The sequence below is a fragment of the Silurus aristotelis genome (genome assembly GCF_946808225.1).
Source record: "Silurus aristotelis genome assembly, chromosome: 27".
NCBI lineage: Eukaryota > Metazoa > Chordata > Actinopteri > Siluriformes > Siluridae > Silurus > Silurus aristotelis.
This window is the reverse complement of record NC_139600.1, coordinates 7,366,710-7,379,150: the sequence shown is the minus strand read 5'-3', so window position 1 is coordinate 7,379,150 and position 12,441 is coordinate 7,366,710. Positions and strand designations below refer to the sequence as shown.

At 39.4% G+C, this 12,441-nt stretch overlaps 2 protein-coding genes across 5 annotated transcripts in view; one reads left to right on the top strand and one right to left on the bottom strand.

Moving 5' to 3' along the window:
• Positions 1–12,441, top strand: part of LOC310721180 (craniofacial development protein 2-like) — a 437,392-nt gene that overhangs the window by 333,865 nt on the left and 91,086 nt on the right. The gene's annotated exons all lie outside the window — the stretch shown is intronic.
• dctpp1 (dCTP pyrophosphatase 1) lies at positions 10,952–12,314 on the bottom strand. 3 transcript variants are annotated; one of them, XM_083532626.1, is made up of 2 exons: positions 11,698–12,314; positions 10,952–11,144 (listed from the first exon to the last, which is right to left on the bottom strand). In XM_083532626.1, exon 1 carries the CDS (start codon positions 12,172–12,174, stop codon positions 11,701–11,703), a length of 474 nt encoding a protein of 157 aa, XP_083388752.1. In that variant the 5' UTR covers positions 12,175–12,314; the 3' UTR covers positions 10,952–11,144; positions 11,698–11,700. The 3 variants fall into 3 exon arrangements, with proteins under 3 accessions (XP_083388752.1, XP_083388750.1, XP_083388751.1); XM_083532624.1 differs by lacking the exon at positions 10,952–11,144 and adding an exon at positions 11,368–11,513 and having other exon boundaries at positions 11,698–12,313; XM_083532625.1 differs by lacking the exon at positions 10,952–11,144 and adding an exon at positions 11,411–11,431.

Genomic DNA, 12,441 nt, shown 5'->3' with positions numbered 1-12,441 from the left:
TAATTCATCCCTATAAGTATAACCCTACATGTGTGACAATGCTGAGGGGAAAATCCCCCTCAGATGGTATGAGGAAGAAACCTTAAGTGGAACCAGACTCAAAAGGAAAAAAACGTCCTAATCTGAGTGACAACAAACGTCCATTCATTATCATTTGTAGACTAAGGGGCACTTGAATGCAAAACTATTTGTTGCAATTGTAGTCCTTTATCTAATGTAGCAAACGGTTTAGAATAATTACAGTCCAAATCAGTCACCATGGCTATTGAGTTCAACCCTCCACAATAGAGTGATTTTTAATCGAAGTGAAGAGAACAACTTTATCAATCCAAATATGCGCAGACCATAAAACTTAGCAAGCTTGATAGTTGAACATTAAGAACCCTCTGCCTTAAACAATGAAATCTTAAATGATAAGAATCGACTGATTAACATTAACATATTAAACAACAGAATGAAAACAGATTGTATGGATTTCACCAGAGGAAAGATTATTCTAAAGGTATAAAAAGATCTTCTTTTATTAATTTAACCATGAAGCTTGATGAAAAGACTGTAAGTAGATAGCGTACGTTAACACTTACTGTTCCAGCCTGAGGCTGACACACAAGGGACACAGATAACACACTAGTGTTGATAATATTCAGATGTTTCACACTCTTTCAGAGTGCTTTGATGCTGGAGATTCCATAAAAAAATCACCACTAGCAATGAACATACCCAGATATGAAAGTCTGATAGGGAGTATGCAAATCTGATAGAGTGCATACTTGAAGAAAAATATATGGTAATATTAATATGCTCCCAGTAACAACATACGGAGATGCATTTGGGGTGTTGGGACATGCTAAGTTTTTACACAAAAAGACAAAGAAATTGTTTATTAATATTAAGGGTTCAGCAAAACATTATATATATATTTATATACCTCAAGTTTCAGTAATGAGACAGACTGTCAGACGGTGTGTTAGTGCTACAAAGCTACTGTATCTAAATTCAGATCTTTCAATATTGCTAGTGGACTAACCAAGTTTCAATACTGTTTTTGCAACAAATTAAATATTTTCTTTTTCAGTTCAAACACTTTAAACATGTGCAAACTCTGAACAAAAAATAATTACTTGCAATAATTGCTGCTTTAAAGTTATCATGAGCAACAGATAGAAAAAAATTAACAAATGAAAAGACCTGAGGCTTAAAAACAATGATGAAAGATTAAAAACAAAATAAGTCTCTGTAAGAGGCATAAGTGCATAGAAATAAGATGACATCATCAAAATACAACACATGAATGAAGAGACTGGAACACGCACTTGCTACATTATGTCAATTTCTTTTTACAAAAGCCACAAAGTCTGAATCGTTCGATATGTTCAGTTCATTATACTTAGCCAGCTAGCTAGCTATGCATTTAGCATTTTCAGATTCTTAAACAAAATCACTTACTTAAGTTTAGCATTGAATAAACAATAAAAGAAATACAATAGTATTGTAGAACATAATAGTTCCACACCTGTCTTTCAAACTATTTAGCAAGCTAATTAGCATTTTCCATCCACAGCAAATGATTTATTGATTGCAAAACAAAACAGCTATTTAAATGTGTCTGTGACCCAAACCACAATAATTAATTATAGTTCTTTTGTATAATAACTAATAATACAGAACACCATCCATAATATATGGTGTATAAAAGAGTATGCAATGTAGGGTTTGGGCTATGGAGAGACTGCTCACACACACACTTGCTAGGTCATCATTTATTTCTAACACACTGTCTCAGTCTCCTGCTATCACATTCATCATCATTCATCTTCATCCTGGTCCGGGTGAAGATGGAGGTGGATCAAGAGCCGTCCCTAGAACGTTAGGAATACTTCATGGATACACCACAGTGAACCCACACAAACATATTCCAATGGTTATGCACACTAAAGGAAAATCTAGTTATATCTAGTATATACAATAGGTCTGTTTAGATACTTATGAAAGGGTTAGTGCTAAAAGAAATGTCCAGAATATCAACATTTACCTCAGATGTATGGGGAAAATTACCACAAAAATTCTAGTTTTACTCAAATTCTGCTATAAATATAATGATCATTGACTGTTCACTGAACTTCCAGATTACCCAACATAAATTTCATATTAGAAAAGCCCTCAGTTGAAGGTTTATTTGTAAATTTATTGGTAAGTATTATTATTAACTCTTTATTTAAAAAAATATGTTTATTGAGCGACAATGTGGCACGGTGATTAGCATGTAGCTTTAGGGTAAACCTGAGAAAGTTTCTAAAATAATTTTTTATTACAGAGAGATGCTTTCTTTTCCTTTCTTTTCTGTGCTCTTCCTTTAAAGACCACAATTTCCTCTTTTTTAGATCTGCCTAATTCATTCTCATGCCCTAACTCTGGATGGAGTTCTCTTCAGATGGAGACCAGCTGGGGATGGTTCTGCCTAAATGGTCTAAAGATTGATGCAGTTACTGAGAACCTCAAGAGCATTGAGGATGATGTGAACTGTAATTAATATCAACAGTCTACTACAATGCCTCAGGACCACAGGTTGCATGAACAGTTTTACATTTAAGCACCTATTACTGCACAGTAATACACCTCAACACACCTCAACAATGATGGAACTGTAATGAATGGACATTCAGTGCCACCCAGATAAGGATGGGTTACCTTTTAAGTCTGGTTCCATTCAAGGTTTCTTCCTAATGTCATCTCAGGGAGTTTTTCCTCGCCACTGTTACCAGTGGCTCGCTCGTTATTGCCAAAAAATACACTTTTAAGTAACAAACTTATAGACACTAAACTTGTACACTCTTTTATAAAACTTTATTACCACTTTATCTCTGTAAAGCTACTCTGAGACAATATCCAGTGTTAAAAGCATTCTACAAATAAAAAAGAATTGAATTGATTTTAATTTGACTCCACACCTAGCTCCAATGACAACCAACATATTTACCTAGCTAGTTGGATTCGTAGCTCTTTCGCACACTTTTTTACATCTAGTGGTAATTTAGTGTCAAACAATCCACCAACAGGCATTTCTGGGAGGAAACTGGAAAACCCATGGAAATGTGGAAAATATACTATATACAATTAAAGCAGAGAAAGCAGAGTTACCTGCTAAACACTTCAACTTAACTAGAAAAGCTATTTGCTGTTGTTAATAGCAAAGAAGATGTAATATATAACTATCTATTAGAGATATATCATTCTGCTATTAATTTGAGGCTTCTGGCATTGAAATAAAGCCTACGCTTTTATTAAAAGTAAGCGATGTTCGGGTGTGTTTGTGTGTGCTGACTCATGGAGACACTGAGAGGCAGTTAGTGTGTGATGGAGGAGCTGCTAAACTTCTGTGCTGGATAAATGATCATCTGTCAGACAGAGAGAGTGAGAGAAAGAGAGTGAGAGAACGGGAGGAGGAAAGAGGGGAAGGGGGGTTAAAGAGAGGCACACAACATTTCCTCCATGATGTTCAAACACTCACTAAAAACCATTAGAGTTTGTTCATTAGCAATGAGCTCAGTTTACAGACGTAGTGTAATCAAAGGATGTGGTTTCTTAACATAGCTAATTTGTCTAAGAGGGATTGTTGAGCATTAAACATCACACTTTTAAAATTACATACTTTGCTTTGTGGAATTGTGAAAGTAGATATTACCTCAGAATATATACTTATGTGGTTTCAGACAGTCTGTATTGTACTTTTATCTTTAAGACTGGAAATAACATAAAAAATAGTAATGCACTTGCCCTAAAACTACAACAATTTCAGCTGTGTATGAACTCTTGAATTTGTGAATTTTATATGTGAACCAAAAACACCCAAAACTTTGTGTGGCAACATTTAAACGTTCATGAATAACCTAGCTAATTTGACAAAGGCTAACATTTTAGTCATTTTGTCTTTCAAGCACGACGACACAGGCACAATGACAAACTCAAACTGTGATCCAACTTCTTCTTATTCTTATTCTTTTGGCTGCTCCCATTTGGGGTCACCACAGCGGATCATCCATCTCCATATACCCCCTGTCCGCTACATCTGCCTTATTCAAACCAACTACCTGCATGTCTTCCCTCACCACATCCAAAAACCTCCTCCTTGGTCTTCCTCTTTTCCTCCTTCCTGGTGGCTCCATCTTCAGCATTCTCCTACCGATATACCCCATGTCCCTCCCCTGCACATGTCTGGACCATCTTAATTGCGCCTCCTTCACCTTGTCTCCAAAACGTCCTAAATGCGCTGTCCCTCTAATAAACTCAATTCTAATCCTGTCCATCCTTGTCAGTGCCGTTTTCTTTCATTCAATGCCACTGTCTCTAAACCATACAACATTGCAGGTCTCACCACAGTCCTATAAACTTTCACACTTGCAGATACCCTTTAATCACAAATCACTCCCATTAGCACTGTTAGCACTGTTGACCCCAGGAACCTTCACCACCTCTTCTCCCTGCAACCGCACCACTCCACTGCCCTCCCTCTCATTCACACACATGTACTCTGTCTTACTCCTACTGACTTTCATTCCCCTTCTCTTCAGCATGTACCTCCACCTCTCCAGGCTCTTCTCAACCTGTCCATCACCACTGCAAACAGGAAAGGGCTCAGAGCCAATCCTTGATGCAGTCCAGCCTTCACCTTGAACCAGTCTGTTGTTCCTACTGCACACTTCACTGCTGTCACACTGTCCTCATTCATGTCCTGCACCACACTCACAAGTCCTGTCACACTTCTCTGACACACTCCTCATACAATACCACAACTCCTCTCTCAGCACCCTGTCATATACTTTCTCTAAATCCACAAACACAATGCAACTCCTTCTGACCTTCTCTATTCTTCTCCATCAACATTCTCAAAGCAAATAATGCGTCTGTAGTGCTCTTCCTCGGCATGAAACCATACAGTAACTCGCAGATGGTCACCTCTTCTCTCAGCCTGGCTTCCACTACTCTTTCACATAACTTCATGGTGTGACTGATCAACTTTATTACCCTGTAGTTACTGCAGGTCTACACATCTCCCTTATTTTTAAAAACCAGTATCAGCACACTCCTTCTCCATTCCTCAGGCATCCTCTCACCTTCCAGAATCTTGTTAAACAATCTTGTTAAAAATTCCACTGCCATCTCTCCTAAACATCTCCATGCTTCTACCGGTATGTCATCGGGTCCAACCGACTTTCCACTCTTCATCTTCTTAATCGCTGCTTTTACTTCCTCCTTACTAATCCTATCCACTTCCTGCTTCACCATCTCCACACCATCCAACCTTCTCTCTCTCTCTTATTTTTCTCGTTCTTTAGCTGCTCAAAATACTCCCTCCATCTTCTCAACACACTCTCCTCACTAGTCAACACATTTCCATCTGCACCCTTTATTGCTCTAACTGGCAGCACATCCTTTCCAGCTCGGTCCCTCGGGCCAATCGGTACAAATATTGTTTTCTCCTTCCTTGGTGTCAAACTTCTCACGCTCATATGCCTTTTCCTTGGCTTTCGCCACATCCCTCTTTACCTGCAGCCGCATCTCCTTGTACACCTGCCGACTTTTCTCATCTTCCTCATTCCACCAACACGTCTCTTTGTCTTCCTTTTTATTTCCACATGTAACACCAAGTACCTTTCTAGCTGTCTTCCTTATCACTTCTACAGTAGTTGCCCAATTATCCAGCACCTCCTCACCACCACCGAGCCCCTGTCTGTCCTCTTCTCTGAATCTTACACTACAGTGTTCCTCCTTCAGTTTCCACCATCTTATTTTTCTATCAGTCCTCACTCTCCTCCTCTTCTTTGTCACCTCCAAAACCATCCGGCAGACCACCAATGACAGGGAGCACCCTGCACTCCCGCCCGCACATGCCCCGCCAACACGGAGCTTCTCGCCTGATTACTAACTCGGCGCACCTGACTTCTATCAGACTCCCTCCCATATAAGCAGCTTCGCTTCCCACCAACACCGTCCGTTAATGCCTTTATGGACTCAAGCTGTCAGCTCTACGATTCCCTTTCTGCTGCCAGTTTTGCTTGCTATTTCGACACGCTACTTTCGATACAGCCCTTTTGCTTTCTCCGCTTCGCTCCGGGTTTCTGTTCTGGTTGTGTAAGTGCTCATTGGACTTTACATCATCTGTCATTAAAACCCTGGTTTTGCACAGCTCCGCTTTCCGCCTCGTCCGTGCGTAACAACCAACTGATGCTGTCTAGCTACACTGTCCCCTGCCAACACCTTACAGTCTCCAATCTCTTTCAGGTTGCATCTTCTACATAGAACATAGTCCACCTACAGTAACTATGATCCAACTATCACGAATATAAACATTTACTACCTATGTGTTGAAAAATGACCAAAAATAAGGGCTTGGTTTGACTGAAATTGCATGGTAATTACATTTAGCAAAGGCCACCAATTGAATGTGGAAAGCAGCACTAGAAGAGGAGAAATGGCTTTCAGGAATAAAATGAATATAGTTTCAGTTGATTTAAAAGTTAAACAGACATGGCTTCAGATTTTTTAAGCAAATAGAAAGCATATTTCAGCTCTGCGGTTGCTTTAAAGACCTCAGTTTGACTCCACACCTTGCTTCAGCGATAAATAACTAGCAAGCAGACGGCTATCATTTTTGTAGGAGCTACACACACAAACACAGGGTTTTATTTAAGAAGGTAAACATGTCAACTGTGATACACTTTGCTTTGATACATGTTTTGCTAAGATTTAATCAAACTGGCAGGTGCAACATTTTCCAACACACACACACACACATGCACAATTGCTGAAATGTTTCTAATGAGCTTATAAAGCTGCCATGTCAACTCTGAAAAGAAAATAACAAGCATTTTTAAAGACGTTCAGCTTATAGTAAAGAATAATGGAAATTAAGTATAAGTAAGAATAACACCATATAAGAAAATAAACGCTTAGATAAAACGGAAAAAATATCAAAACCCGCAAAACGTACTCATTATGTCAATTTAATTTTGCATTCAAGTGTCCATCAGTAAACAGCTGATAACCTCAACAATGGTAAAACTGTAATGAACAGACTTTCGGTGTCACCCAGATGAAGATGGTTTCCATTTTGCCTGTGGTCCCTCTCAAGGTTTCTTCCTCATAACCTCAAAGGGAGTTTTTCTTGCCACTGTCAACAATGGCTCACTTATTAGAGACACACTAATAAGACCTAATTTATGACATTGAAATGAATATTTATTTATTTATGTAAAGCTAATTTGGTAGAATAGAATAGCCTTTGTCACATGTACATTACAGCACAGTAAAATTTGTTCTTCGCATATCCCAGCTAGCTCGGAAGCTGGGGTCAGAGCGCATAATCGGCTATAATATGGTGCCCCTGGAGCGCACAGGGGGTTAAGAGCCTTGCTCAAGGGCTCAGAAATGGCAGCTTGGCAATTGCGAGGCTTGAACCCCTGACCTTCCGATCAGTAACCCAGCACCTTAACCACTGAGCTACTACTCCCCCCTTTACACTGACTATTGGTAAAATTGCTATACAATATAAAAATAATTGTATTGAACAGAATATAATTGTACTACATTCATATAGTATCATTAATAAAGAGGTCATGTATATTATTTATTAGATAGCTTTAGATTTTTATACATGATTTTTACAGTTTACTAATAAACTGTAAATATTTAGGATAGATAGATAGATAGATAGATAGATAGATAGATAGATAGATAGATAGATAGATAGATAGATAGATAGATAGATAGATAGATAGATAAAAACCAACTGCAGTTTAGTAACATTCAGTAGTGCAAATAGTAGCAATTGTAATAATTGACAAGTGCAGATAAATATGTAAATGTATGTAAGTGGATAAATCTACAGCAAATACATATAAAGGCTATTGTAGTGAAAAATGTGCATGAGCTGTTGAGTAAGTACAATTACAACATATTTATAACATATATAATGAACATATATGAGGTTATATAGTGCAGGATGTGTATAAGGCACAATATGTGTAGAGAATATTCAATATAAACATTTACAATACAGGATATGCACAACTGTACAAAAGATATACAGTGTATATACAGACGATATATAGATTAGGATAATCTCGGATCTAAGATATACAATGAATTATATACATGATAAATGAACCCTAGAATATTTGAAAAGAATTGTGCAGAGTGGAGCAGAACTGCATGATGTTTACTTGCAGTTAAATAATTAGTGTGTGTGTTTGTGTGTTATATATAAATAACAGAAAATACATTTAAACATTAACATATTACACTGTGTATATGTACGATATATTAACTAATATATACAAATACATTTTTATAATGGTAATTAATGTTTCTATCTCTGTTTTTATTATTATTAAATGTTTTTCATGATTTTTTTAATGTTTTAAATGCTCATATGGACTGATGGTAACTTTGAAATAAAATGACAAATTAAATCACTTAATAATTATTCCCTGTTTGGAAACTGACATCTAGACTGCTGGCTAATTACCATAATCCTGCAGTTTAGAGGCTACCCTGCATAATTTGGTTCAATTTAAATATCATTTGCATATTTTTTGTTACATTCCTCGATCATGGTCTCACCTGAGATGTAGGAAATGTTCCTCATCCTAAATGTCTCTGACTTCCTACACTGGATATTCATATGCACTATGTAGAACACTATAGGGAATAACATTATAGATCATTTAGTCAACTGCAGACGTGTCCCAAATATCTCTCTCTCTCTCTCTCTCTCTCTCTCTCTCTCTCACACACACACACACACACACACACCCTATTTGCTACATAGTCCAATTCTTCCTTACCCATAGATCACACAGAGTACAAACTCATCGTGTGTGCTGTGTAGTGACACTGCGCCCCCTACAGGTAGGTTTGTTCTAATTTCAGAGTGTAGTGTAGAAGGAAACATCTTCCATAGCAACAGTGCTACATAGCAACATCACTATTTAATAAATGGACTGTGTGCGCATGCTTGTGTAGCAGCAACAGATTGAGAGCTCCCACTCAGTGTGTGTGGCCTTGTATGAAACATTTTCACAAAAGATTTGATTCGGTGCACACACACACACACACACACACACACACACACACACACACCTTCTTATTTGCAAACCCAGAAAAGAATACAGTGAAAAAAACAAGTTAACAGACAGATATAGACAGAAATAAAAAACAGACATCCCAACATTAAAGTCTTAAATGATGGAATGGTGTGAGAAATGATGTGAGAAGAAAAATAAATGTATGTGAGACTGAGGCAGTGAAGGAGAGAAAGTACGAGCGAGTCAGTGGCAATAACAAAGAGAGTAAAATCTAAGAAAGATGCACTGTAATGGAACAAGAGAGGCATGAATGAGAGAGAGATAGGAAGTGACTGTGTGATAGAGAGGGGGAAGAAAGGGTGATGAGAGAGAAGAAAAAGAAAGATATTAGACAGACACAATAAAGATAGATGAGAGCTGAGCTAAAAAAAAAAAAAGATACTAATGAAGCAAATAAAAGTAAGAAAAAGACACTTTGGCACACACAACGAGATCCTTTTTAATATGATATATAAATTATATATTAGTAACATTACCAAATAATAGTTTTTAACATTTTTTTAAATGTTTTGAAGAGAAGCCAGACTTAATTTTGTCCTCTTTCACCAAAGAAAAGAGGACAACACCACCATTTGCGCTTGTTTTTTCCCCTGGGGTTAGAGTATAAGTGGTATGAAGAGAAAGGGAGCAAGAATTAAAAGTGAGAATCTTTTCTTGTCTCCATTTTATACATATATATTCTTTATATAACTTCATAACCGGCTTCATTTCTTTAAAGCTGCTTTGGTACAATAGCCATTGTTAAAAACACTCTACAAATGAATTAAATAATTTTTCTTTAGTTTTCATATACATTTTTCAACCGATAACATTAACATTTAATAGCATTAACAATGAATTACTGGCACTTTCAACTCTCACCTGTCTGCTCTTACAGTCCAGGTGACTTCTGATGTCAAGGCTTCCAATTAAAATGTATAATTAGGGAATTTTAATTACTACACTGAGCTGAACAGAAAAATGCCACGTGACTACATCTGATCGCTATCCAAAACAACCTGTAGAAACAGAAAAATAAGACTATCAAATAGAACAAATCCCATGAAAAAAAACTGGTTGCAATCATTAATGATGCTCAAAAAGAAAACCACACAAGACACAGGGATTAAAGTGCAACAGACTGCATTTACTCAGAGACCTTAACAAGTGTGTGTGTGTGTGTGTGTGTGTAGGCAGAACCCAATGTTGCACTTTCAATAGAAAAAATATATATAATACAACTATACATGCAGAGTATGTGCGAATTTACACTGATTTAAAAGCAATAAAACCCCATACTTTTTAAAATAAAAATTTGCAGAAACCATTAAGAACAGCATGACTATGAAATCTAAGAACTGATTGCGATTACAAAAATGAGTCACCAAAAAAATATTTTCTATGGATTAAACTTGACCCATTTTATCAATAATCTCTAAACTTTTGCTCAAATTATGAACCGTGTGCACAGAGCATGGAGTGAAAATTCTCTCAAGTGATAATGCACAATAGGAAGGTTCAGTACTGGTCCTTGGTGTAGAAATGGAGATAAGGAAGGTCCAGTGCTGGTCCATGGTGTAGAGATGGAGCTTGGGAAGGTCCTGTGCTGGTCCTGGGTGTAGAGATGGAGCTTGGGAAGGTCCAGTGCTGGTCCTGGGTGTAGAGATGGAGCTTGGGAAGGTCCAGTGCTGGTCCTGGGTGTAGAGATGGAGCTTGGGAAGGTCCAGTGCTGGTCCTGGGTGTAGAGATGGAGCTTGGGAAGGTCCAGTGCTGGTCCTGGGTGTAGAGATGGAGATAGGGAAGGTCCAGTGCTGGTCCTGGGTGTAGAGATGGAGATAAGGAAGGTCCAGTGCTGGTCCATGGTGTAGAGATGGAGATTGGGAAGGTCCAGTGCTGGTCCATGGTGTAGAGATGGAGATTGGGAAGGTCCTGTGCTGGTCCTGGGTGTAGAGATGGAGATTGGGAAGGTCCTGTGCTGGTCCTGGGTGTAGAGATGGAGATTGGGAAGGTCCTGTGCTGGTCCTGAATGTAGAGATGGAGATTGGGAAGGTCCTGTGCTGGTCCTGGGTGTAGAGATGGAGATTGGGAAGGTCCAGTGCTGGTCCATGGTGTAGAGATGGAGATTGGGAAGGTCCTGTGCTGGTCCATGGTGTAGAGATGGAGATTGGGAAGGTCCTGTGCTGGTCCTGGGTGTAGAGATGGAGATTGGGAAGGTCCTGTGCTGGTCCTGAATGTAGAGATGGAGATTGGGAAGGTCCTGTGCTGGTCCTGGGTGTAGAGATGGAGATTGGGAAGGTCCTGTGCTGGTCCTGAATGTAGAGATGGAGATTGGGAAGGTCCTGTGCTGGTCCTGGGTGTAGAGATGGAGATTGGGAAGGTCCAGTGCTGGTCCTGGGTGTAGAGATGGAGATTGGGAAGGTTCGGTGCTGGTCCTGGGTGTAGAGGTGGATATTGGGAAGTTTTAGTACTACTATTCTTTTTTATTTATGCTTTTTTAAAGAAAACCCATATGAACAGATCCAGACTGGAGATCCTGGTGATCTCGACACTACAAGGATTAGGAAGCTGTGCACACTTTTCAGTCCTGGTACTCGGTGTATTTCTTGGCTGAGCCGTGCACTTTGCTGGCCGGGTATTTGAGGCGGTTGAGGGCCATCTTGCGGAGCACGGCTTGCGGCAGGTCCACGCGGCACTTCTCGGCGAGCTCCAACAGGTAGATGAGCACGTCGCTGAGCTCGTGGGCCAGGTTCTCGCGCTCTGCCTCGGACCAGCCGGGCAAACCTTCCGTCACCTCACCGCGCCACTGGAACAACTCGGACACTTCGCCCACCTCCCCGACCAGCGCCAGCAGCAGGTTTCGCGGCTGGTGGAACTGGTTCCAGTCGCGTTCGTCTGTGAACTCGGCTTGCATCCGCCTGATGTCCTCCAGACTCGGCTCCGGGGTGAAGCGGAATCTCTCGGCCGGCTCATGATGGCCATTTTGTTTCACGTGCGCCTCGCTGTCGGTCTTGATTTCAGCCGCGGGACCAGAACCGTTTTGTTGAGCTTCCATCGTTATTCTTTTTCCTTAAAGCAATAAAATGGTGGACTCGACTCGAAAAGTGAACTCAAAAACCAGACCACGCGTGAATCTCCCGCCACCGCTGCACACAACGGAAATGACGGCATCCAAAAGCGCCGGAAATACATACCGAAAAAGACGTTGACGCCCAATACTCCATATACATAGTTTTATATATCTATATATTTTTTGATCATTTCTATTTTTGCTAAAATATGTATTAACTAAACAGCCCAAAAATAACAATAAATTTTTGTC